The sequence below is a fragment of the Toxotes jaculatrix genome, chromosome 2 (genome assembly GCF_017976425.1).
Source record: "Toxotes jaculatrix isolate fToxJac2 chromosome 2, fToxJac2.pri, whole genome shotgun sequence".
Taxonomy (NCBI): Eukaryota; Metazoa; Chordata; class Actinopteri; family Toxotidae; genus Toxotes; species Toxotes jaculatrix.
Genome location: NC_054395.1, coordinates 4,182,252 through 4,210,231, shown reverse-complemented (window position 1 = coordinate 4,210,231; position 27,980 = coordinate 4,182,252). Strand labels below are relative to the sequence as shown.

Below are 27,980 nucleotides of genomic sequence, written 5' to 3'. Positions count from 1 at the left end.
GGTGTGGTTGACTGGCTGATCGGGCACAGATGAGCAGGTGTGCTGGTGGGAATCCAAAAGTAGGTCAGATAAGCCCAGGCAGGAAAACAGACAAACAGGGGACAAACAAAGCACTGAGAATCACTGATATCAGTGATTCTTTGTACTTGTATGAATCACTTTAAGAACAGGTCTGTGAACAAGTTTGTCAGCACCTTCCTCTGTGTTGCAGTGACTATCACAGCTGAAAACCAGCCACTGAAAGCTTGATTATCCAGCACTCAACATGGGTGAAGCGATAACAAGGTTCCTGGAAGAAAGGGGGCTGCAGAAGAACCTGGTCCAAATTGCAGGTAATGGGCCCCGTGTCTATTCTGTAACACTCTTGATGAGAAGTTCAGTGATCTAGAGCCCACCACCATGACCACCAGCTCACCTCAAAGCTCTGAGGCTGGGATTAGCCAAATGTGGCTCCCAAGAGGAAACTGGAGCAAAGAGTTAAGACTTCAAACTGTTAGTTATAGCTGTATTGTTGATCATCATCAATTTCTGATTTGTTTAACCTAATAAAATTTTGTTGCATGTCAAAAACAACTTCAGACAACAGTCATATGACTTTGCAATGTTTACTGGGGTGTGGCAGAAACCAGTGTATTCACTTTAATCAAAGAAACGCAGCTAGATCAGCAGCTTATGCATTGCATGCTACTTGCTGTAGCCAACAAGGTTATGCAGTATTTACTCAGCAATGCAAAGTATGTTACTGATCAGAGAAACCAGAGTCAGTATACCGTGACGTGTGCTGAGCTGAAGCTGTGAACAGAAGCTTCCAGCTGGTGTCAGGCTGTATCTGTCAACACCATGAATATCTGTCAAACTCGGTGCTTTATTGATGAAGGACAATCGTTTGAGATTCTTACATCTGCAAGGGTGTACCTCTCCCCCAAAGATGCTGATCTGGGATCAGTCTTTCAGACCAGCAAACTGCCTCCTGAATGATGCTTTGCTTAAAGCCATGTCCTCAGCCATGTCCAGAGTGTATGAGTTTCCGTTCCAATTCTTCTCAAGTTCAAGTGAAACACAGATACGGTTTGTTGTATTATTTTAGGTTTTCAGACCTAAAATATAAAGATATGAATCTTTATAGAATCTTGAATAAAGATGTGTATGTGTGTAGTAACAGAGTTATAGATAGATAGATAGATAGATAGATAGATAGATAGATAGATAGATAGATAGATAGATAGATAGTGAACGTATTTATAAGCACAAGTGTAGTATAATATGGAACTACTTAAGTAAAGTGTACCTCTAGCTTGTTCTCACAGTAGAACTACTCGAAAAACAAAAAGAAAAAAAAAACCAGACGTCCACATCTGCACATATGGTGTTCATTCTAATTTTTTTCCCTTCACTTCAGTCAGATTTAAACTTTTTGTTTTGGATTGAGTTCCTCTACATCCAGACAAACCCAAGCACCACAGGGTGCTCCTGCTCGGGCTGAACTTAATCCTTGTTTTCCAGGCGGACGGTTAAAGCTAATATCGATAAACTGTCGTATCTACCGGTGGATGCTGAATGTACAGAAAGAACCGGTCGCCGACAGTAGGCAGCACATAATATGAGTGCTCAGACCTCTGCTTTGAACATATATATACATATATTTACACATATAGTGTCCCATTGAAGCGCGGTCTGCTCAGCCCGCACGCGGACAGAGGCTGCTGATAAAGGGTGTTTAGCTAAATCTCCGCCCCAGACTCCAACCGAGCCGGCTGCGCTGCTCTCTGCGGCGGGAGAGCGGGACAGGGAGAGGAAGAGGAGGAGGAGGAGGAGGAGGAACGAGAAAGGAAACACAACAGGAAAAGCCTGGAAAGAAGAGTTTTATTTGGTGGGGCGGTTGGAGGACCTGTGTTTAACCAAAGACATGTTTTTGGAGTAGGAGTGTGAGAACGCTGCGGGACAGCCGGCGGACTGCGTTAGTGGGACCTTTTTAAGGGGAGGTATGTCTGAGACAACTTGTTTGGCTTTCATCTCTGTCTTTGAACAGACAGCCCGGACTGTAGCCTGATACAGCTCAGCTGTGTCCAGGTTATTGACAAGCCAATATCAACTCTATGGGAATTATCAGTGAGGAACAACATGGAGGAGGTCTGTACATGAAGACCCTTTGACATGTGAAAGTCTACAGTGTTCAGTGTTAGACTTACAGCCTGTAGCTTATATTCTGTTTTCAGGAAGTTGTATTCCTACAAATTAAAATGTTTTCACATAGTTGAGTTGTCAAAAAAAGATCAAACCACTGAAATATAATGGTGTAGTCTGTTTAAAAGATGGGAAATCATGTCCATATTTATACAGAATAAACTATAAAACTACAACAGTAACAATATACACTGCTATATCTACTGGAATAAAACATCTGTATACAATAAGAAGTTTATGCATAGCAAATCTGGCAACCCCTGTGTCACAGCAACAGGACAGTGTGACTGCTGAAAAGGACCAGCATAGTTCCAGTCTAAGTTTATGAGCGACATGTGACCTGTCAGAAGAGCAGCACAGACTGCAGGTTTATGATTAGGTGTGTCTTCACCGTGTAATGTTCATAATTGACAGTCAGTGCTTCTGCAGCTGTTTGTGCTCCAAGAAAAACAATTGGGGACCTGCAGTAAACCTGCCCAGGGCAATGTTCACAATATCTGAACAGCCTCTGACTGACTCAGACTCCACTGAACAGTGGATATGATACAGCTTTTAGAGCTGCTTTTGTTTACTGTGTAACCAGAGACCATTTTCAATAACTGCAGACACATGATACTTTGACGCCAATTCAAATCCTAACACTCTGCGATCAGACTGCCTGGAGAATCTATGGCAAGGAGACTTTAGGTGGAACAGCACCTTACAGACACACCGAGTGGAAGAGGATTCATCCTGGGGACCAAAGAAAATATCATTAAACCCAGTGTTTGGCACAGGGAGTCATTTTAACTGATGATGGAGCCATCAGTGAAAATGTCACAGGGTCCAAAATCACTCAGAATCTGGCTGCTATAAATCTCTAATCCACATTTTCAGCTCAGTCTGGCCAGTGGTTGTTGACATGTGTTGTGTTGTTGTCCTGACTGACAGACTTACTGACGTTGTTGTCTCATACAACAGAGTTCATCAGCTTTCAGGGAGACATTATGCAAGAATGTGCCTTCATCTTGTTTCCATGTCCGGCTTGGGGCTTTAACTGAATTCTGTCATAGCAGTGGGAGTCAGTAGATCACTTATAGCGGACAATCCAGAGGCTGTTTTCTCATCACGGCCGACTGACAGAGCTCCCTCTCTCTCTCTCTCTCTCTCTGCTATTGTCCATTCAGATGCCAGGCCCACGGTTTCACCTTCAGAATGGAGGCTTTTTTTTTTTTTTCACCACATAGCCTGCTGAATTATTTATCCATCTTTGTTTTAATTTGACCTGGCACACGGGATTGCCCTCTCAGTCTTTATTATCTGAGCATTTACTCTCAAATGCTAATGACATGACCTCTAGTACTGAGAGGTCTAGTTACCTTTGAGAATGATCAAAAGCTGTGGTCTCATGTTTAAGTGGTTTGTCATCTGGTTGACTAACAGAGTCTGGGAAAGGGCATGTCTGGATTTGCTGTACAGGAATGTAACAGGCTCATGTTGCTTCTAGCAATACGCAGCAAAATACAACTATAGCTAGTTGTCCACATGGATAAACACAGGTTTCCCCAAACCTCTGATCTTCAATACATCTGTCTGTCGTCACATGTTCGCGTGAGAGCAATTTTCCAAATTTAAGAGATGCTTTACAATTCTGTTTTTCATTATTCGTTATCTGTGTTTCATTGTATTAGTATTCTTTATTTTACATTTCTGCGTGTGTTTATTCAGTAGACATGATTTTGGGGACGTCATTTGAATGTTGGATTTGAATTCTACTTTTTGGACATCATTTGGAATCCTACTCTTTCATCCGGATGATTTTCTCTGATTGAATCATTTCCAGACTTTGGTATTTTTTCTGAAATATAGAAAGAATTTTTACTCCTAAGTATTTACTCCACCGTTCATGATGGACAGTTTTAAAGAAACAAAAGGATCAGAATCAAAGCAGCCAAACCAGAGACGTCTTCTTTATTATTCCACACTCTCTTTTTTTTTTTCAAAATCTGCTGTCTACATCACCCTCAGTGTGACTCGGCTTCTGACGGTTGGGTGGGAGATCTGGGTGTGATGTAACCTGGAGCCTGCAGCCGAAATCCAGATCACTTCATCTAACTCCACCCCAGACACAAAAACCTTTACACATCGTTTTTCACATATCCAGCATTAGATGGGCAGCAGTATGCACTATGCAGTAGAAAACTATCGTGCTTGTGTCAACAGTTAATCATCTCTCTGAATAATTAAACTGTCTTTAATGAGGTGATTTGTATGTTCGCAGGAGCTGATGTGACCATTTAGAAGCACCCAGCATGACCTCTCCACACCCACTTCTCTGTCACCCTATGGGTGAGTCATTCATCTGTCATATTGATGTTCAGTGTCATCTAGATTTCCATGTGTGAATTCTTTCTCTCTGGCAGATGTGGATTGTATGGGTTTAATGAGCTAGCATTGGGTCTGCACCTCCACTCCCATTCAAAACACCATGTCTCTGGGTGGAAGAAAACGGTGGAACAACAACTTGGACAGAAGCAAAAAACAGAAAATCATACAATTGAACAATTCCACAGGTGTTACGCTGCTTAATGCACTGTTTGAATGTGCTGTCAGTCTGCGTAGCTATGTTTGCTCTGCAGAGGAAACCCAGTTTTACCTCTTTTTACTTTCTGTATGACTCCTGCTGCTTTCATGTTTAGTAATCTGCTCAGAAGGATGTTTGAGATCTTGAAAGCGTGTTCTTGACCAGCTACCATCACCTCCCATTTTAAAGCAGACGGGAAGCAAATACTGCTTTATTTTTACCAGCAGTCTGGTTTATAAGGATGTCCTGGAGCTGGAGGCTGTTGACTTTCAGATTTGTACTGTAGGAGATAATCCACTGTGTTCATGGTGCATTTGAAAACACCATTTTATAACAGTTCTATCAGACACTGATCTTATGACCCCTGTCGAATAATGATAAACAGCAGAAGCTGAAGGTTTTATTTCCTTCATTAATCCCAAATTAAATACATTTCTAAGTTACTCCACAGTTATTCACTTGCCAGGTGACAGGTCATTTAGGGTGACCTGTCACCTTAGCAATTCTCCCAAAATTCTGTCTCAGACAAAAAAGAAAAGGGAGAGCAGGAAATTTTTATTCTATTGTGCCAGGCTGCAGTTTTTGCTTTGTAAGAAAATAATCTCAGCTCGTCATCTTGTGTGTTATGTAAGATTAGAACTGTCTTTTGGATAAAAAGTACAAATGAATGAATGAATGATGGTAAGGTTATTTATTATTATTATTATTATTATAAACCATTACAAACTGTTTATTATTATTGAGTATGACATCAGTATGACATCAGTAGCCTTGTGCCAGGTGCAGAACAAGGTGAACTATAGTATTAATCTCCACAGACTGATGATGATGATGATGTTTAGATATCTGTAGTGGATTTCTGGATTCATGTAGTTCAGTGAGAGAAAGTGTCTGGTCCATCTGTACTGCTCTTCCATAAAGCTGGGGCAGATTTAAAAAGTAGCAGACTATTTGTATTCTGTCTTCTGAAACTGTCTCAAGATCAAGATGCCCCCTGATGACATCATCAGGGGAATTGTCTCAGAGTCTGTTTCCTAATGACACGGCATATGTCATTACACCCCGCAGCACGGAACAAACAAATTTTGACAGAACAACAAAATCTGACCTGTGCATGTGCAGCCGGGCTCAGGGGGGGATCACCTGTAGTTGAAGCCTGACTCATTAATCCCCTGCTGTTGTGGGGGAACAGGCCTACTGGCCTAGTTAGCATATGGCGTGTGAGAATGAGCAAGCCTCTGCAGGCCATATGCTTCTGAGATATCCCTGACACAAATCTACCTGTCAGGCATCAGCAGGCCAGGAGCGCTGGCACAGTGAACTCTGGATGCCTCTCGGTGGAGCAGAGGGCTTTGAATACAGGGAAGTACTGTGAGAAAAATACTCATATTATCAACAAGGTAAAGACTTTTCTTTATCCATGAGTTCATATCTTGTTCATGGACTAATTAAAACTGGAACACTGTCTGAACCCAGGTTAACATACAAATGAATTTAAGTACATGCTATTTCATTACACTTCAGTACGTAACTGTTATCAGGGGTGTTATTTTTATTGCCTTTTCAATCCTAAAGTTCAGCTTCTTTTTAAGGTGTTTACTATAAATACACATAATCACTAAATCAAAATGTAAATGTTGACCCTGGGGCTTTTGGGAGCCCTTAGGGCCCTCTGAGGCAAGGTGGGTGTTTGTTTGTAAGCTGTGGTACAAATGAGGAGTGACAGGTGGAGGGTTAGTGCTTAAAAGCCATATGTTTAGAGTGTAATCTCTCCCACCAACAGCTTTCCATGGCCGTGGCACAACAGCGACTAATCCTCTTGTTTTCAGTGGCTGCTGGTTCCCATGCTGCATCAATCTGTTCAGCATATTGTACTGTCTTACAGTGAATGAGTGGTCTGTACCTTTAGGGCACTCTACCTGCTGATAGATCCTATAGATCAATGAGGACAAATAATAAGTCACCTTGTACACTTTGTTGGCTCACACCTCCTGGGGCAGTTTACTGCTCCTCAGGCTAACTGGAAATCTGTGGCAGTGCAAGTACAAACACCAGTCAGTGTACAGTATTAATGTGACATGAAGGCATTTCAGTGACTAGCTTCAGCTAGCTAGCATTGCTCTGTCCAAAGTTTAAACATATACCTACCAACACCTCTAAAGCTGACCACAGTTTGCAGTTACAGATGCTGCTGGGTAGCTACAGTGTGTAGGAAGGTGACATCCATGTACTTAAAACCACGTCCAGAGCTTTGATTGGTCAGTTGCTTCTGCAGCCAGCTGACAGTGGGTAGAAATGTCTGAATGACAGAGGAAATTGAATGTTTTGGCGATGACTCAGAGGTTTGCAACCACAGCTTCCCTCTTTCCTCTTGACTCTTACTTTTTGTTTCTTTATTCCTAACCAAAGAGGTGGGCACGCTGGGTCAGTACTGGGACTTCTCCGATTCACATCTCAACCCGGCGTGGAAAGTCCCTGTTCCTGTCTGGAGTTTACATGTTTGTATCTCTCTGTCTCTCTGTAGTGGGCAGTAAAGTAGTGTCTGTACCTAATGGGGCATCGCACATCGAGGAAGATGAGGATGAAGATGAGCAGGGGGAGAAATTTGAGTTTGATGACTGTGATGACATTGGACCTCCAGAGGTGAACTCTGGTTCTCCTGTGAAGTGTGAATGGACCACACACACAGAGGTGTCAGACCTTTATGCCCAGACAAACACAGCCCAGGAGGCAGAAAGGCAAGGCATGAATGGAACAACCAGTGCAGGGCAGGAGGGCCAGACCACCTCCACTGTGAACCAGCAGTACTGCTCAGGTGAATGCAGCTCTTACACATACGGTATGGATATGATGAAATGAGGGTTTACGTGCTTGATTGTATTATAATGTTCTCATCTCTTCTTTGGCAGATATGGAAGTCAGAGAGTCACCCGAGGGGTGAGTTATGATGGAATAAATTATGGCCTGAAAATATTTCAAACACATCATGCACACTTAGAATTTCATCAGACTCTGTAGTGCCCCCCTGTGGCCCAATAAGGGGCCTACAGTACAGTTCCTTTACAGTGCAATAAACATAATGCATTTATAAACAAAGTAATGTAATGGGAGACTAAGGACTGTAGACATTTTAAAGTGAGAAATATTATAATTCCTTCTTTGAATAACCTTTAGACCAAAATGCTCTTTGCAGGCGTTCCACCTCCTCTGATCTGGGAGTGGCCGGGGACTTGGAGAGTTTCTATAAGGCAAACAGTATTTATGAAGGTAAGAAACAAAAGGAAGAGCAGCGTCTGATACCACACATCCACATCCAGGCCTGAGGAAGAGCTGGTCTGTGTCTCTGTGCTCAGCAAAGTGAGGATGTCTTTGTGTTTTTTCTGTTCTCGTTCTCGTTCTCATTCGGACAGTCCAGGCATCACATCGAGCCAAGGAGTGGCTCAGTGTGGTTTCAGAGCTCACACTGAGATTGAACAAAGGTACACAGCCTGCCTGTGCTGTTAGCTTTGTTAGCAGCTAGCTCGAATTTGCTGATTGCAGTGAAATGCAGCCAGTGAAGTTTGACCCAGCTGTTAGCTTTAGTAAGCTGCCCTCTGCCCCATAGCCCCTGTAATGTCTGTGTACATAAAGTCACAGTTCCTGATCTGTCTGAGTGTGTGTGTGTGTGTGTGTGTGTTCACACCACCAACATACCACAAACATAGACCTGTCATGTATTTCTACCATCTGAACAGTAGTTTACAGTGAGTTCAGTAATTAAATTGTACCTGTGGCAACGTTCAAACGTTGAACTAGTGAGACTGTGTTTGCTTTTAATTGTATCTTTCCAGTCTTGACAGGTAAAAAGCGTGTGATGAACCCGTTCTTCAGAGACTTCCTGTGTCATGAATTTAAATGAGTAATCTCCCCTGAAGGCAGCAAACATTCTATCAGAGAATAAATCAGTATTCAGAGTCTTTACAGAGACCTGACAGAGACCTGAAGACAACAACACATGAAAACTCAATGCTGTGGCCCCAGTTTACCATAATGATGAATAAATAATATCAATTGATCAAAGGTGTACAGACACATATCACACAATGACATGGAGTTTAAATGTACCACCTGAGCACATTTAAAGCCCTGCTCAACAGAGACTTATGAACCCAGACAGGTTCTGGGTGTATTAAGTATAACCATTATTTATTTTCTTTTTTTTTCACAATGTTAATACACTACACATTTTTTTCATCTGTTGAAACACATGCCTCCAACACTTGGAGCCTCATTTAACATGTAAAGAGCATGTTTTGCTGTGTTAAAATGAATGATAATCACTGGAAACCAAATCTGAAATACCATAGTCAAGTTTTAGACAACATCATGTAAAGTATGTGGGACATTCAACTCTGCTATGGTCCTTTAACACTGTGGTGACTTTTGCTGTTTTGTAGGAAAGTCTTCTTTAATGCCTGAATGCGGTCTGGAGTCCAGCAGTGCTGTAAATGGAGACGGTCCACAACAGGACACTGCTGAGGATGAGGCATCGTCTCCAGTCAGTCCACAGACTGAACGTCAGCACACAGCCGGTGAAGACGGACCAACCAATGAGAGCGCAGTGACCTGCAGCCCAGACGCTGTGGTCCGAGACCCTGAAGTCATCTACGATGACGTGCCTGCTGAAAACCAGCAGCAGCCAGTGGACAGTAAGTTGTCTGAAGAAGGTCTTCAGTTTTTTAACGCTGTGGACTACACAATGTAAATACAATAACTATAACAATAAAGGCTTAAGAGACACAACTGTTAACTCCGTTACTGTGTGAACCTACTCTCTGTGCTTTGTTCATCTGTTGGCTTCTGTGTGTAGATGTGGATGACATCTATGAGGACATCCAGAGACCTGACCACCGTGGCTCCAATGGCTGGAGCTCCAGTGAGTTTGACAGTTATGATGAACAGTCTGACAGTGAGACAGCTCCTCCAGCGCGCAGCAGCACCAGCAGCAAGGTAAGATTAGCAATATCTCACTGTGGGTCTCTGAGTAGAGTCAAAATTGTGTGTTCGCTCAAAGTTACCGTGTACATGCTGTGTATACATCGTGTGATGACATCTATCAGGGGCTGAAGAATCGATGCATGTTGTGAGACATCATGGAAGTTTGTGTCATTTCAGTTCTGCATTGGGCCATTTTTCAGATTTTAGTTGCACTTTTTAGTTTTGCTTTGTATATTATTTCTGGGTTTCGTTTTTTCAGTTGTTTTTCCTCATCAACATTTACTGGTTTATTTAAAATCACTAATACTACTGAAATAGGGAAAACATGGATTAGACTGATATGTGATCGATATATAAAGACATCTATTGGTCACATCTTTAAAAACAAGTGCACAAAGTGCTGTACAGATCAAGGATTCTGAGGTAATATTAACTAACTAAAGAACATGTTGTGTTTTTTAGGTCATGATTATTCAGACCACATATTATAAAACGTATAATGGACTTGATGGCAGTTAAATAGCCATTGGAGTCATGTTTGTGTCCATCAGACGAGTCTAAAGTACCAACTTCAGAGAACTAAAGTCGCTGGCTGAGTCAGAGCAATAAGACACGTCTGTCAGTGACTTCCTTCCACTTCAGTGGCTTGTCCACAAGTGGACAAGTCACTGTTAAGAACAGCTCTCAGCTGATCACACGATCATCTGATCGATCACATGTCCACTCAGAAAAGAAACAGCCAATCAGAGATGTTCTTAAGTTTGGGAGCAGGAGTAAAAGTGAAGGACTTTTAGTTTCATCTTTCACTTAAGTGCAAAGTTTTACTTTTAAACGTGTGCTAAATGCAGGAGCACTGAGACCAGAACAGTAAAATGTGGTCTGTAAAACTCAGGCAGTGACTTTAAGATCAGGTGGGTTTTCCAGCTTCATCTCCAGTGGAGGGCTGTTCCACAAACCTTTTATTTTTGCATTTATACTGTTGAATCATGAGGAAATAATAAAAAATAAAAAAAATCAGTGATTATTGACCATAACATACTGTTCCAACCCAAATATCACGTTGTCAGGGAAGAACCACAGCCAGACTGTAGTTGTTGTACAACGTGAATGAAACCTGCTTTGATGAAAAGAGGAAGTGGATTATTTCTGGCAGCCCCTCGCTCTGTCAGCACTTCTGTCTTCTGCTTCACCGTGTGTTACTCCTGCTGTCGGACTTTCCCCACCATATCATCTGTTAGCGATGTGAAAACGACACAGTGTAACTCGAGTAAGGCTTTCAGAGTGGAGATGTCACGAAGGTGGTGATAAGGAAGAGCCTGGGTGTGAATGCAGAGGATGCCTCTGGAATAATCTGGATGTTTTTATGAGGTTTTTGAAAGGAGATTCACTGATAAATGAGGTAGGCGTCTCGCGTTCTAAAGCTACGTTCAAAGTCAGCGAGTAACGGATGAATGAATGAGAGCTGGGTATTGAATGATGTTGATCTTTGAGCCCAGCTGGAATTTGAACTGTCACCTACCTAAAAGCTGACACTGTGTCAGTGCTGTGACACTCCGAGTCTTCTTGTTTCATTTGACCTGACTTTATAGAGAGATTGAGAGAATTTCTGATGGATTTTAATGAGTGTCAGTGCAGCTTGAATACGTTCATGGGTAGGATTCAGTGTTGGGTTTGAATTTGTTTTGGAGGTTGTGGCAGACGGCTGTGGCTCAGGTGGAAGGTGGCGGTTTGGTCCCCGCCTCCTCCTGTCCACATGTGGAAGTGTCCTTGGGGCAAGACACTGAACCTGAAGTCCCTCCTGATGTGCAGGCCGGCCCCTTGCATAGCAGCTCTGTCGCCATCAGTGTGTGTGTGTGTGTGTGAATGGGTGAGTGTAAACCCCCTAATACAGATTTAGGTGACAGAGATCTAATGTTTAATAGTCCACATTTAATTCTCCTATTTTGTTGTACTTTGGCAGGATTGGTCTTAATTTTTATGGTTTTTTATGAATAACTCCTCTTGTGTTTACTTATGGTATAATTCGATTTGATGTTTGGGGGCAGAGAAGTGTGTTGGACTGCAGCTCTGTCTCCTGCTCTCAGCTCTGGGTTGTCATGGTTTAGATATGAGAGCTGTTCCGTCCAAAGTGGGATTGTCTTTACACATGTACACACTGACTCCACGTTCATTTTAGTGACCTCAGGTGTGTTAATCTTGTATTGTTCTGCCAGCTGCCTGCAGATGTGCTGAGGCTGAAGGAGCGTTGTGCTGTCACCAGGAGGGAGCTGGCGCTGCGTCTCAGCGCACCTCATGTTGCTCACATCAGACAGAGCTGTGACACTAAGGTAGGAAATGCCTTCTTCTTTTTTTTTTAATAGATAGAGTTCAGTCTTTGAGGGAGGAAGAATAATAGATTTTTAACAAAATGGTGTTCTTCCATTTTTGATTTCATCATATGAAATAACCTGTGTTTTCCAGGTGCAGCAGTTTATGAAAGCAGCGAGGAACGGTACCAAGGATGGTTTAGAAAAGACGAAGTTGGCCATGATTCGCAAAGTGTCATTCCTGCAGAAGAAAGACTCCACAGGTACAGAAACTGGAACTGGGATGAGCAAGTTCACCTGTGGCAGTCGGATTTGTAGTCTCCCTTTAGCACCGAGAATGCCAAAGTTATTTATTTATTTCTTCCTTTATATACATAAGAGGACGTGCACACATTTTGAACCAGACAGATAAAACCGTGGATAAAATGATTATAACCACACAAAAACTCCAGTTGTTGCCAGCCACATCAGCTTATCAGGATACAGAGCTGAGAACTGACTGAAACCCACAGAAAACTGGAGAAAGATGCAAAAATCATTTAAGCCGCAGCTGTCCTGTAAACCTGTAATAAGACCGCCTGAACAGATTCCTGTGATGAATGAAGTCGCTGTGTTTCATTTTTCAGGTGAGGGAAAGGACGATGCAGGTTACATGCATGTGTCTGTGTGCGAGTTAAAGCACCCTCCACCACAACTCTGCCCCATGCCAGAGGGGCTCAGCAGTCAGCAGGTGTGTGTATGGATGTAGGTGTATGTACACTCATGCATGTGTGTCTTTGTGAAACATCTGCAGGAAGTGCAGGGGTCTCAGAGATGGTAACACTGATTTAAAAAAACAAAAAAACAACAACAAAAAAGCAGAGCTAAGTAGAAGCCAGTGGAATACATTTGTGAATGAAAACGATAGTGGCACTGGAAAGAGAAAGTGAGAGCAGCAGACTGGTGACAGAGTGGGTACTGATGAACCATTACATCCTTTTTTTATGTCTGACCATCACGGTACATGCAATGTTGGGGCACATTACAGTTGAAAAATGTATAAGATCCACTGTGGTGTTGTTAAAACAGTTTATCGGTAGAATCCTGTCATATTTACTTGAGGTCTTTCAGGTTTATTCCAGATTGATGTGAATGTTAGTTTCTCGCCGCCTCCCTCAGGTTGTCAGACGTCTCATCCTCAGCTCCATCGTGCAGAGCGAGAGCAGCTACCTGGACTCTCTCAAGAGAATCCTCCTGGTGAGTCCCCTCTGTCTGTCAGCTAACTTAGGTTAGCCGAGGAGGAAGTAACAGTGGAGTGTTTCCAGCTGTCTGTTCTTCTGTAGACTTTTCTGGAACTCACTCTAAAGTTTCAGTTCTTGGATTCTTGCGTGGAAAAGATCTTACACCAGTGACGGTAAGAGCAGCAGAACCCCACTGATGATGGCTCTGTTCTGTGCGTCCTCTCTTTGGGATTTGTTGTGATATCAGTCTCTGCTTTATTTATCTGTTGAGAAATAACTACAGTAAGTGTCTGGAGCGTGCACTTAACGGCACTACCTTGCTGAAAATATTTGCAAAATGAAAAAAGAAAGAAAGAAAGAAAGAAAGAAAGAAAGAAAGAAAGAAAGAGAGTAATGCTTTGTATGCCATGCAGTCCTGAAAGTGACAGCACAGATCTACCGTATGACCGTGCTGACCTGTCTCTTTCTGTTAGGAGTACCAGAAGCCTTTGCTGGAGCCACAGAACAGTTTCCTTAACCCCAAGAAAGTGCGTCAGATCTTTTACCGTCTGCAGGAGATCCATCAGTGTCACTCCATGTTCCAGATTGCCCTGGCATGTCGCGTGGCTGAGTGGGATCACAATGAGAAGATCGGAGACCTGTTTGTTGCCTCGGTCAGTCACAAACACTTCTTCTTCTTCTTCTTTCTTTATTCCTTTCTTTTCTAGCTATATATTATAGCGGCCATGTTTACTTTGTGTTAACCTCTATTTCTGTTGATATTTTTTGAAGCGGATGTTGGCTGTTCTTATTTGTTCTTTGTCCATTTTTAGGAAAAATGTTCCTAAAAATGATTAGAGCCATTTTATGGATTTCTGAATGAGTTTCACTGTAAATTTGAGAGGAACTCAAAACTCCACAATCTGGGTTCATTATGCTGTAAACATTATAATATTGATTATTTATCAGTCGCAGACTCCTGATGTTCCACTCTCTCCTCCACAGTTTTCAAAGTCCATGGTGCTGAACGTGTACAGTGACTACATCAACAATTTCACTGGCGCCATGGCACTGATCAAGAAGGCCTGTATGTCTAAACCTGCTTTCCTGGACTTTCTTAAGGTGCTCACACTTTGTGTTTTGTTTTTTTTTTGTTTTTTTTTTTTCAAGCCATGGCTTTAGAGTTGCTGACAAACAGCTAAACCCTGTCTGCCCTGGACGGGTTTCAGTGGAGTTCTACAGGTGTTTGTCGGAACTGAACCCCCCCCTCTGTTTTATCCAGTGCAACAGTCTGTGCTGGACATACACTGAAACTTAATACATTAAAAAAAAAAAAAAGAAAGCGTTATTAGTTTTTACATCAGCATTGAACCTCAACACCAGAGCAAGAAAAAATAAATAAACAACAGCAACTGCCTGCATGACAGAAATGAATAAAAACATTTATGCATTTACTTAATGAAGTTCGTGGACAGGCTATCAGCAGTGTAAATCTAACTAAGAAAAGCATATAGATTTATACCAAAATTTATTTATTTTACTTCTTACTGGTGTAAAATGACTGTGGCTCCACAATAAGTATATAAAAGTAAATCACTGGAAGCTTGTAGTTCACTCAGTCTGCATGATTCTACAAGAACCTCTAATGGCATTAAATTGTTTCTTAGCTTGAAGATGAAGTAAAGCCAACAGCACACCAACTGAACAAGCCTCAGGGTCGCCAAGGCCTTAAAGTCAAAGGTGTCTGAGCAAACCTTGGCTCATCACATCAGCCATAATATTAAGCCAGTCTGGCAACATGGTCCAGAAAATCTAATCTGCCCCTGTGGTACAAAGAGTCTCAGGTAAGGACTCAAGCGAGTCCAGATCTAGGGTCAGTTTAGCTGTTTAAGTAGTCATGACCTTATCGTGACTATGATATGGTCGAGGAAGCCTGTTCCTGGAACATCGTTCCTTCTCTGAATCGCTTTATGAATCAGTTATTTGTGGCTTATTAGGAAAAAAGAAAACCAGCAGGTGGATCCTGCAGTGCTGATGTGAAGCACAAGTAAATTAGCTTCATATTTACAGTCAGGAGTCTTTCTGCGGACCTGTTGTTGCAGGTCTCTGTCTGTCCCACCTTTACTTCTGCCTGTCTCCACTGTCCAGTCTGATTCAAACAGACAAGCAAATGAAAGCAAAACAGTTTTGCTTTCACTGCCTAATTTAACTCCTGCCCACATAGTTACCATTTGAAGTGCTATGTTTTCAAAGCAGAGAACAGCGACCAACTCTACTTTCTATGTGACTTGCAGAAGAAGCAGGCGTCCAGTCCAGACAGAATCACTCTGTACGGCCTCATGGTCAAACCTATCCAGCGCTTTCCTCAGTTCATTCTGCTGCTCCAGGTGAGTGAGTGACACAAAGTGCATTTAAAAAAACCCCAAACATGACCACAGAAATACGGTGATCCAAATGGGCTTGGATTCTTTTACAAACAGGAAATGTAAAGAAAGGGGCAGTATGTGATCAGTATGAAACTAAGTGCTGCCACTTCAATACTGGGCTTTATTTCAAGCACTGAGCTGTAGCTCTGAAACTTTGTGTAGGAGGTTCTGATAAGAGGAAGTGAAAGACAGTCACTCGCGTCTGTGCTGCAGACTGTTGTGGGTCCTGAATGCCAACAAATGGTTGTAAAGCAGCCCTCTTAACACCTACTATTACTAAAGGCAAGCTTCCTTGTTTCCGGTTTATTAATATGTAATCAACTGATTTGTCATGTGACCACCATAGATCTCATGTACACAAAACAACTTTATCATCATCCTTTTCTTCAAAAATAACTGAACTTTCTGTGCTGGTGGTTGTCGATGCATCGTATCAGGACATGTTGAAGAACACTCCAAAGTCCCACGCTGACCGGTTGCCCCTGCAGCTGGCTCTCACTGAACTGGAGACCTTGGCTGAGACACTCAATGAGCAGAAGCGTCTGGCTGATCAGGAGGCTGAGATCCAGCAGTTAGCGCACAGCATGGGGGACCGCAGCTTCAACAAGGTGTCTGTCAAGGCTTTTGACATCCAAACTAATCAGCCACATTCATCATTTATTAATTCCTTTAACTTCATGCTAACTTGCCTGCTAGCTTGATTTTGTCCTTTCATAGATCATGTTCTGTGAACTGTAGTTGGTTCGGAACAGCAGGAAGACACTGTGAGAAAGGATCTGCTGTAATCATCGACGTGCTTTGTGCTTCCAGCTGCTGAAGTCGGAGCAGAGGCAGCTGATTCAGTGTGAACCGCTGACTGAGATTGTTTATGGCGATAACGGTCAAGTCCTCAAGTCGAAGGAGCGAAAGGTCTTCCTGCTCAACAACACCGTGATCTGTGCTAACATCAACCTGAAGTAAGTACGTCCCAGATCTTGAAGGTGGTCCACAGTTTGAAACAGATTCTCCAGAGTCTCTCGGACTAGCTGAACTAGTCTCTCAGCCTAGTTCAGCACAAAGACTGAAAAGGGACTGGACAGGGAGAGACTGCTAGTCTTCTTCTCTCAACTGAAAATGCTTTTGCTCAACTATTGTGGTGAATGGAACTTGCTCAGACATTTGCTCCCAAGGTCAAGAGTGAATCTGTTAGAACTATTTCTTGCGCAACGACCTCTAACATTCAAAGATTCAAAAGATTTTTATTGTCAATTCACTATATGTGCAGGACATACAGACAAACCGAAATACTGTTTCTCCCTCACCAAGTGAGAGGTGCCATTAAAAATAAAGATTAAAAAATAGAAGAGTAAAGCTTATGTACAGATAAGTATTTAGGTAAAATAAAGTAGAATAAGAAAGAAAACCTATGTACAATCAGAGTGTGCAGTATGGCAGCAGCATAGTTGACATTAGTACAAATTTATTAAGTGAGTAAAGTTCAGAATGAAACAGTGCACAGGAGATGGTTTATTAGCAGCAGATGAAAAGTTGGATTGTGGTCCAGGGGCTGGGGGAAGAGGAGGGAGGTAGTGGATGGAGTTCAGCATCCTGACAGCCTGGTGGATGAAGCTGTCTGAGAGTCTTGTGGAGCCCGGAGACTCCAGTACCTTCTCCCTGATGGCAGGAAGCTGTGTGAAGAGAGTGTGTGAGGGGTGCCAGGTGTCACCAGCAATGCTGATGGCTCTGTGGGTGAGGCAGGTGTGGAAAATGTCCAGTGCAGCCTCCATACCACACAGTGATGCAGACAGTGAGGATACTCTCGATGGTCCCTCGGTAGAAGGAGCACATGATGGGGAATGGGACTCATAGAGGCGTGTTTGAGCCTTCTTGACCAGTGATGTGGTGTTGTTGGTCTATGTACGATGTACTCTGATTGTACATAGGTTTTCTAAGTGCAGTGAGTCCTCTTCTCATGGAGTTTCCAGGTTGTAACACTGAACAAACCCCAGGTGATATCACGGGGAGCGGGGATCAGTGGGGATGGGATGCTTTCCTCTGTGATTTAGACTGACGATTGAGAGCTATGTAGTAAACATTCATAATATGTTTGTCCACCAGAGGTCCCCCTGACATCACCAGCCTGGTTCCTGTGGGTCCTAAGTACACAGTGAAGTGGTTTGCTCCTCTGCTTCAGACTCAGGTGGTGGAGGTGGGACAGGACAGTCTGCAGAGCAGGGACAGTTTCATCTCAGCCAGACGCCATAGCTCCACCTCCAGCAGCACAGGTACACCCACACTGACATACTGCAAATACAAGGCCTGCACAAGACTCACAGAGCTGAGACAGACAACAAATACAGATAAACAGACACCAACACTGCACGTCACACTGTTTTTTTAGGAAATAATTTAATGACTGCTGTGTGGCAACATGTCTTCTCCTCAGGGGTTATCCTCTCCTCTCTAATGATGATGGCTGTGCTGATGAGTCACTGATCAACTAGGTGTTAAACAGTCACTGTATGTTCAGCAGTAATAGTGGCCACCAAAACCACACGGGAGAACTCATTGTTCTGTTTTCATTAACTTATGGACCAGCCCTGCACCATCTACAGTGCTGTATTTATATTTGTATTTATATTTGTATTGTATTTATTTGCTATGTATAATAACATGGCTACAAAGCAAGTTATAGGAAAGTATTGACTCAATTATATGTCTTATTTATGGATTTAAACAGTGGATAATGATCACAGATTAATAAATCAATAGATTTTAAAGGGTGACTCGTTTTGCCCGTAGTTTCTTTAAATGTTGAATTTATACAGTAGTTGAATTTTAACATGCAGTCTTTTAAATCCATCTTACTTGTGCATCTGCCTATGAAAGTCCAGCGCTGACTCAAAAAAAGTTTTTTGTTTTGGTCTGTCCGATCAGATTGTGATTCCCTGTGTTTCAGGTAAAGTCTTTCTGGGTCCTCCCAGACTGTACCAGGAGCTGGAGGAGCTGCAGCATGACCTGGCTGTGGTGGAGGAGGTGTCACTGCTGGTGGGGACGCTCAATGGAACCTACCAGGTAACAATTTTTATTATTATTATTATATTATTATAGACATACAGTTTGAGTAATGATCTTAATGCTCGTATTTCTTCACCTGTTAGACTTACCTCATAGAAATGTTGACTCAAACAACTATCAGACCTGAGGAACATTAACATGTGACCACAGTTAAAGCTGCTGCTCAGTATAGGCTGAAACTTTAGATTTTTTTTTCCCTCATCTTTCTCAGAATATGTTAATAAAGCAGAAGACAGTCTAACCGGCCCTTTCTTCCTTTCTCCTCTTGTGTCTCTTTGTCAGAATCTGAACACCACGGTGTCTCAGGACTGGTGTCTGGCTCTGCAGAGACTCATCCGTCTGAAGGAGGAGGAGATCCAGAACGCCAACAAGTGTCGCCTGCGTCTCTCTGTACCAGGCAAACCTGACAAGTGAGTGTCGGGAGGTTCATATGAGACAGGCTCGGAACAGGGACACTAAGGTTTTTGAATGTTAATGCGGTTTCGTGTCCATACTATACTTCTGCTCCCAGGTCCGGTCGTCCAGTGAGCATCATGGTGGTCTTCAGCACTCCAAGCCCCCTCAGTAAGATCTCCTGGGTGAACCGGCTTCACCTCGCCAAGATAGCTCAAAGTGAGTTCAGTGTCGTGAAGCTAGGTTTCCATCCTGATGTAGCACAAATCTTCACTGAATTTCACTGGAGATGGTTCATGGAGACAAGCAACCGGTGGCACTAATTTTCCAGACTGGTGCCGTTAAACCATCGCAGAAGACGAGGGAGCAATAAAATGATGTAATTAAAAGATCACCGGTGGAAAAACGACGTAGAAGACATAATGGAAATATGGCGTTTTGTTTCAGTTTGTTAGACGTTCTACATGAAGAAGTCACGCGGGACATGAGTGACAGTGGAGTGCACACTTTAAAAGGAACACTGAAGTTTCACTGTGTGTATTCTGTGTGCTCAGGTCAGGAGAACACTCCGGGGTGGGAATATGCTGAAGAAGATGGGAGGACCAAAGCTCCATTTAGTTGTCCACTGCTGGCCTGCAGACTGCCTGTTTTCTCTCCCAAAACACGGCCACTGAAGGTGAGAGCTGCTGCCGCTGGTTACAGATGGAAATATTCCAAAGGAATATAGAATATGGGACCCTGTTATTTCTTTTGTTGGCCCTGTGTGTCTGTGGTTTTAATCTCCACCGAGCAGCTATACAGTTTATGCCGGTTGTGTATCGCTCTCTTCGTCAAGCAAGTGGCTGACTACAGCTGAGGAGCTGTCATTTACATCAGACTGAGGCTGAAGGGAGAGGATGTTGCAGCATTTCAGCATCAAAATGATTTTTTTTTTTTTTTTTGCAAAACAAAGCGTGAAAAAGCATTAGAAGATGATGAAATTGAAACCATCACAAATCTTGAAAAAATCTATTTTCAAAATATTTTTCTTCTGACTCTCCAGGACCAGATCTTCATTGTCTGTGTTTTGGCAGAGCTGTGCCCTCTGATGTTTGATCTGCTTCCAAGGCTGTGTGATGCTGTGGGTTGCGCCTATGTTTTAATAACTGTTTTAATGACTTATTCATTAATAAATAGGCGCAAAAAAAACAAATAAATAAATTAAATAGTAGTCACCTGGATGGAGCCCCAGTTCTACGAGTATCTGGCTGTAATTCTAATGGGCTTCGTTATAGGTTTACGCCTTCAAGGCTCGGCCCTGGCATCCGACAGATCTTTGCACTCATCACTCCATTAGGAGGTAGCATCCACCCACTACAACATCCCAGTTTACCTGCTCCTTGCCTCGTAGGCTCTGCAGATTGTATCGTTGTCCAATGAGCCAGGTGGCAATTGCTAACCGGTCATATCAAGTCAAGCTTTAAGAGGAGGTCTCCAGAGGATGATGACAGCTGCTTCAAACGTGTCTCTCTCTCTCTCTGTTTGTGTAGCTAGGGGCAGCTCTTCACAGTCCGTCTCAGTCCAGCCTGCTTGGGTTCTGCACTGCCAGTACGTCCTTACCACAAGGTTACCTCTGGGTGAGTACAGAACTATGACCTTCTTTAAATGTACAGTGCTTAACAAATTTATTAGACCACCACCCAATGTAAGGTTTATGCCACAGCGGCACTAAATTAGCAGCATTGGTAATTACCAAAATCATTTTTTATGTTTCTGTATTGGTTAATAAAACCAGTTTGTAGAAGCTCTTTAAACTGAAATGATATTTTTATTGCTAAAATATAATTATTATTTTTATCCATGAATTTTTCAAATTTACTGTTTTACTATTTTTACTGAAAAAATAGTAAAGATGTCAAATTATAGTGATTTATTTAAATTTATTTATTGGTGGTTGAATGTCATGCTGACAGGTGGTCTAATAAATTTGTTAAGCACTGTATGTGTGTGTGTGTGTGTGTGTGTGTGTTCATGTACTTCAATGGTTTTTCTATGATATCGTCTGCTGATCTGCTCACTGTGTCTTGTTGTTATTTCCCCCTTTCTCACCCTGTTCAGGTTGCGGGTACAGGAGGCACCTCCACCCACGGCCAAGTGGAGATCTTCTCCCTGAACCGAGCCACTCCTCGGCTGGTCAAGACCGTCCCACTGAGGTCCCCAGTCCTCTGTCTGGAGTATGTGAAGGAGCCGTGTCCCAGCACAGAGGAGGAGGCCGAGAAGGCCCAGAGTCCTGCCAAGATAGGAAACATCATCTGTGTTGGCCTGCAGGACGGCAGGTCAGTCACCTGTGCCAGGCTCAGTGCCTCAGTCTGTAAACACAGACTCTGTCAGAAATCAAACAGAGCAGATACAGAATGTTATGTAGTGAACATTAGGGGTGTTGGTAGGTGTATTTTTGAAATTAGGACACAACCAGACTAGCTGTCTCCCCCTGCTTCCGGGATTAATGCTAAGCTAGGCTAACCACATCCTGACTCCAGCTCTGTACTTAACACACAGACACGAGTTTAAGATCCATCTGAACGTCTCACTTTCAGAAAGAAAGATGTGAGTTTCCCAAAGTGTTGGCCTATTCCTTTAAGACTGTCTTTGATTTAATGTGCACACTTGGACCTTTCAGTGTAATGTGTCATGCCTTGTCTTCCCAGCATCCATGTGTACAGCAGCGTGGATACAGCTGTTCAGTGCCTGCTGACCCTGGTGAACCCTGACAGCTGTCCAGTCCTCTGCCTCAAACATTCGCTGTCTTTCCTCTTCGCTGGTCTGGCCAACGGCAAAGTAGCTGTGTACCAGAGGAGGACTGGAGGTTAGTGCTCAGTGAAAAACACCTGCTGCACCGATGTGATGGTTTGGTTTGGTTTGATTTGCATGTGAGAACCAAGAGTTCTGAAGACGTGCTAAATCATGGACCACTGTATTTCTCAGAGAGGCTGTGGGACACGGACTCACGCAGGCTGGTGTCTCTGGGCTCTGAGCCGGTCTGCAGTCTGCTGACACTTGAAGACGCTGTATGGGCCAGCTGTGCCAACCAAGTCTTTGTCATCCAAGGTTCCAGCCTGGGCACACAGGTACACAGTTTCAGCCTAAAACCAGTCTGATATGATGAGCTCAGGCTTCTGAAGCTTCATATGAGCCTCAGTTAAACTTTAGAATGAGGACTGCGGAGTTTGTTAAAACCACAAACAAAGGGAAACCATGCCCAACACATCTATTAATGTGATGGACAGCTTGGTGAAGGACAGTTTGTTTGTGTTTGTTAATTTAAGAAGTGTCACAGTCTTCCCATCGTCCACCGGCCGCCATTTTTAATCTCTTCTGGAGCGGGAACCTCCACAGACGTTCTTACATTCTAACGTTTTTAAGCTTGTTCACATGTTCATATGGTATTTTTTATATGATACAAGACAGATGACATTTCATGAGTGAAATAAGCACAGCACCAAGTATTTCCACTTTGGAACTGCAGTGACCCAATGTCAGACTTTCATATGTCAAAAGCCTGAAACCTGAAACGTCCAGAGCAGAGTGGACTTGCGGACTTGCAGAGAGCGAGAGCTTGCATTAACATAACCACTTACACATTGTCAGCCAATCCCATTTACAAGCTAACAAGCTAACAAGCCAACAAGCAGCATAAACAAATAAAAGATGCTAACCACACTTATCACTCTGATACGTCTGCTAGTTGCCTATTTCAGGACACAACTGAGTCCTCCTCTGAGTTTGGGTCTGACCGAGTTTCTCTCTCATGTTGCTCTGGCCCTCTTCCCGCGTTCTGATCTGTCATTGGTCAGTCTAGAGTAAGCAGCAGAGTGGTGGGCGGGGCCTGAGGCTTGAATAGAATTTTTCAGGGAGGAAGTAAGCGTAGATGTGCTTTCTACATATATCACCACATGTCTGAAGGGGGACTTTAAGCCATGTGATTTCTATACTATACTTCCACTCATCTCTGTTTTTTGTTTCTTTTTGTGCAAATTGAAAATGCACATTAAAAACATCTGGATGGAAACACACCTACAGTACTGAACCATGGTTTCACACACTACATCTCACACCTGCCAACCAGGGAGCAGCTAACCTGCTAACATGAGCCGTGGGGCCCTATGGCTTAACTCTTAGGTGTCGCCTCTGAAGAACATAACACTGCTCCACATAGAATGAAATCACACTGCAGTGAAGAGATCTTGTATGATGCATTATGTTGGTGTGGGATCACATCAACATGCAACACTTTGCCAGACACTCACCCCTGCTGGCTTACAGTGCAGTACTGCTGCCATTTTCACAGAAGCTGAAAATTAATTTAGCTAAACTCTGTAAATTCAGATAATGATGTCAAGTCAGATATTTCATACCCCTGTCCCAGCAGTGATCGGCTCAGTGTCTAGTTTCCTTTTCCTATTACTCTTTCATCAGCATGAGTGTCACATGTAATGAGGTTGTACACCTTCCCCCCTCTGCCTCTATCACAGCCAATGTATATTCTCACCTTCACACAACCAGCAAGCACAAGCTGTCAGCTGTAATTCCTCACGGTGCTGTCACTTTGATAGACCTGTGTCGGGGATCAGGTGTACACGGGAGGTGTGTGTGTGTGTGCTGCACTGAGTCCCCAGAGACTCCCACCACTTGTTGTGTATGAGCCTGACTGACAGCTGAGTGTGTCTCTGGAGCTAACACGCTGCCAGAGGCGGTGAGACTCCTCTGCCTCCATGTCCACACTGATGATTGCGGCTCAGTCTCTGTGGGGAAGGCTGGAAAATTGAATTGAGGGAAAGTGTTATTTTGTGGACTCAGTGATGTGAGTGTCTGTATTTCTGCTTTTGTGGAGCATGTGACCTCCACTATCAGGCCTTTGTGGAATTGTTGATATATGAATAGAGACCTTACATGGAAAGGCATTGGAGTTGATGAATTTCAAGAAAAGAAGAAAAGAAAGAGTTTGAATTTTCTTCAGATTGAATGGAAATTTGGCCACTAGCTGTCAGGATTTCATGATCACAACTTGATGCACAATGACGCACCACTTTAAAGTCTAGTTTTCATATTGCATCCATTGTAAATAAAATCGTTTGCCCCCCCCTTCTTCACTGGTTGTCAAATAAAAGGATGTCATGTTTTACCTTGAAGTGCTTGCTGACAGATTACCTGCAGGCGATGACCCTCTCTGTCTCCCTTGCGTCTCTCTGCACTGTAGAGTTTTGAAGCCCACTCCGATCCAGGCTGCAGTGTGAGCCACATGGTTCGCTCAGGTGGGGGTGTTTGGATGTCCTTCGCCAAGGGCTCATCCATTCACCTGTTCCACACAGAGACTTTGGAACCACTTCAGGAAGTCAACATCTCCACCCGCACCACCCATCTGACACCAGGCAAGTCCCAATAAAGATGTTAACACCCAGTCGCTGACTGTAGAGTAATTCAGTACCATGCTCAATCAGACACTTTCCATAGAAGCCTCCCTAATAACATTCCTACATATAAGTAGGTCACGATGAACCATTTGATATCTCAGGGAAGTAAGATAATTATGTTATATCTGCTGACTGCAGTGCAGCTCAGCAGCCGAGCTCTCAGTTAGCTATCACTGTTAGCCGAAGCGGTTTAATCAGTCAGTGAAGGAGGAAGATGACCTGCACCATCTTTGATTTGACATGGTTTGGACTGACTTCAGTGGAAGGAACCTCTTCTGATCATTGGAAAGAATTGTATGTGTGGCTCCGTATGTGCTTGAGGTTGTTCTCTCCACCTTATAAATCATTAAAAAGATGACCTGCTATCTGTTTCAGGTGAGGTTTGTGTTTCCAGCTTGCTCATCTGTCAGGGCCTGCTGTGGGTGGGGACCAGTCAGGGCATCATCCTCACCTTCCCTGTCCCGACCCTGGAGGGCATCCCCAAGATCACAGGTCAGCACTGAGCACCTTCCTATCTTCATGCTTAAAGTAAACTAACCAACAATAAAACAAAAAGAAAATCAGTGTACTGGATCATGATTCTCTCTTTCAGATCTAGCTGTTGTAACAATACCATAGATCAAATATTAGTTTCAAACATCTGCTAGTGGATCCAATAGTGTGTTGTACCCCTCAGGTAAAGGAATGACGTCTCTGAATGCTCACTGTGGACCGGTGGACTTCCTGGTGTCGGCCTGCAGCTCCCTGGCCTCTGACTTGCTCAGACGGGACTCCATCCTCAACAGCAGCGAGGATGTTGTTAACGGAGACGGAGGGGGAGGAAGAGGACGAGGAAGTAAAGGTGATGTGGGAGAAGACGAAGGAGGGCAGAGGTTGGAACAGAGCAGCTACCCCCACGATTCAGAACCTTCTCTACCAATGGAGCAGAAGCCCAAGCGCCTGTTGTTGCAGTACCGCCTCCGTTCAACCAGTCAGTTGCCTGGTAAACTGCTGACAGCCCAGCCCGAAGTGGGGAACCTGAGAGCCCTCCCAGACTCACTGGAGCACAGCCTGGAGGACGGCTCTATCTATGAAGTCAGCGAGGACCCTGATGTGTGGGTGAGGGGGCGGCCTGTGGAGTGGGGGAGGGACGGGGAGGCCCGGCGCAGTAAAGTCACCTCAACAGCCATCTTCTCTAGTGGCAGAGGATACCGCAGGATAGGACAGACATCATCTGCAGACACCTGCTCAGACTCCTCTGAAAACACACTGCTGGTGTGGCAGCTCCCCCTAACTCTCAGCCAATGACAGACGAGCGGGGCACCTGACTGAGTGACGCATCTGTGGACTCCAGCACCAGTTTACCGCCAAACCTTTCAACTGGACATCTTGTCTCAAGTCAAAGGAGCAAAGGACACATCAGAATCAGAAAAAAACTTTATTAATCCCCGTAGGGAAATTCTTTGAGATGTCAGTGGTTCTGTTGTGACAGCACCATAACCAAATAATGTTAGCAAGCTAACGCTAGGGGTGACATTAACTGTGAAGCCTAACAATACTTTAGTGAGCAGCTACCTCCAGGAATGTGGGACATCAGGGAGACCAACATTCTTCAGCTCTTTTCCCACATGTGATTGTAACACCAGGGTCTTCAACTCTATCAGGTTTTCACATTGGGACTAGTTTACGTTCCTGCTTTTGGATCATGTTTTGCAAATTCTCCGTTGTGTCAGTAGGTGTACTGAAAGCCAGGCTACCTGTTTCCCTCTGCATCATCCAAATGCGGGCTGCGCCAATTCTCTTTGTAAATCTGTCCCTGAGTCTTCCTGTTGAGTACAAACTGTCATGTAATTTGCATTACATGCACCTTTAGCAGGAGGATACCAGCGGAACACACTGCTGCCATCTAGCAGGAAAACTTTTTGCCTTGTCAGAGTAACACTGTAAAACCTTGATGAACCTCCACTAAAACATTTACCAGGGGACTGTCATTCCTAACAGCAGGAATATATATATATATATATATATATATATATATATATATATATATATATATATTTCAAGACTACAAAAAGCACAACTGAACAGAACATGGAGGAAATGGTTGAGTGTAAGATTCAAATATTGACAGCACCAGACGTTAACAGGACTGTATGAATGTAGAGAATGGATCTGCAGAGCACTGTTTGTTCTGTGTTCCTGACATTGGTTTGGTGTTGTTGAGTTTTAATAAATAAAAGATCAAGTTAAAAAAAAAAAAAAAATTCTTAAACCAACTTGCTCACACCAATTAAAAAAAAAAAAAAAATCAATCTGAACTTGTTTATAAGATAAATAATGTCGCTTATGTTCAATGTCCAAAATCTATTAAAGGGATTAACAGCCGTCACAGTATTGATACGCATGTAAATGTAGCTAATTTCCCATAAGAGAGGCACTATAACATGCTCCTGACATAATCCTGTGTTTACTTTTGTGGTAATTCAAAGCACTATTGGTACTTAGAGTGATATTTAAAAGCCATGTCAAAATATTTTAAGGAACATGTTATAATGTATTCAGGATAATGTTTTATGTAAATAGCACTTTTATGAAACATTATAATATTACAAGATGATTTTATCAGAAGTGGGGAGTAAAGTTGTGATATTAGACATTAAATGAGTGCTTTTATTTTGAAATAAAGCAGTGATTTCATGTCTGTAGTGAAAATGTCCAGTGTCCTCAGATCCAGAGATCTGACCTGTTGAATACTGCGCGTCCACAAATATGTTTGTTTTTGTTTTGTTTGTGTGTGAAATTTATTTATGTATGTCATCAAGTGATGTGGTATTTACAATTTGTGAATTTTGGACACTTTGTCTCAGCGTCTTGACTCTTTGGCAGCATGCATTTGAACCTCTTTACACAACACTTTAGTTTGTTTTCAAAATGTACAACTGCTACATGTTGTATGTACATGGTACATTTTCTTCAGTCTGAAAAAGGTTCAGATTCAGATTCAGGTAGATTCTTCACCTTCGTGTTGTAGCCATGCTGTATTCAGTATTTACTGCTACATTTCACACTGGCACTTTTAGATACAATAAAAGAAAAGATGTTGAAAGAAGTAGGTTGTTTTTCCTTGTCTGGAACTCTGTGTTTTTTTTTTTTGGTTTTTTTGCATAGTGGATAAAATCTAACAGGACGAGTATATAACGACAGTTGGCTGAAACATCTGGATTACAGGTAGGCTTTAAGCAGGCGTTTCTTTTTTTAATTTAATTTTTAAAATTTTAATGACTTTACTGATCCCTCCTGGGGAAATTACTCTCTGCATTTTACCCACACCAAGTGAACGAAACACACACACAAGCATGCACATGCACTAGAGATGCTGGGGCAGGCACTGGGGTAGATCAGGTGTGAAAACAATAGGGTTATATGAGGTTTAAGTAAAAACATCC

At 43.0% G+C, this 27,980-nt stretch overlaps 1 protein-coding gene across 3 annotated transcripts; it reads left to right on the top strand.

The window, feature by feature from the left end:
• The first annotated feature begins 1,834 nt into the window (after positions 1-1,834).
• On the top strand, positions 1,835-27,629 carry LOC121198208 (rho guanine nucleotide exchange factor 10-like protein). Of its 3 annotated transcripts, XM_041062176.1 has the most exons (29): positions 1,835-1,982; positions 2,071-2,130; positions 4,445-4,512; positions 7,272-7,562; positions 7,657-7,684; positions 7,941-8,014; positions 9,184-9,435; positions 9,597-9,736; positions 11,938-12,051; positions 12,185-12,293; positions 12,657-12,760; positions 13,189-13,266; positions 13,724-13,903; positions 14,235-14,351; positions 15,524-15,616; positions 16,093-16,263; positions 16,466-16,611; positions 17,753-17,919; positions 18,594-18,709; positions 18,995-19,122; positions 19,224-19,324; positions 19,660-19,781; positions 20,635-20,721; positions 21,203-21,420; positions 21,793-21,950; positions 22,070-22,212; positions 24,342-24,513; positions 24,931-25,047; positions 25,232-27,629. In XM_041062176.1, exons 3-29 carry the CDS (start codon positions 4,476-4,478, stop codon positions 25,840-25,842), a joined length of 4,074 nt encoding a protein of 1,357 aa, XP_040918110.1. In that variant the 5' UTR covers positions 1,835-1,982; positions 2,071-2,130; positions 4,445-4,475; the 3' UTR covers positions 25,843-27,629. The 3 variants fall into 3 exon arrangements, with proteins under 3 accessions (XP_040918110.1, XP_040918118.1, XP_040918128.1); XM_041062184.1 differs by lacking the exon at positions 2,071-2,130; XM_041062194.1 differs by lacking the exons at positions 1,835-1,982; positions 2,071-2,130; positions 4,445-4,512; ... (3 more) ...; positions 9,184-9,435; positions 9,597-9,736 and adding an exon at positions 10,940-11,123.
• Positions 27,630-27,980: the final 351 nt, after the last annotated feature.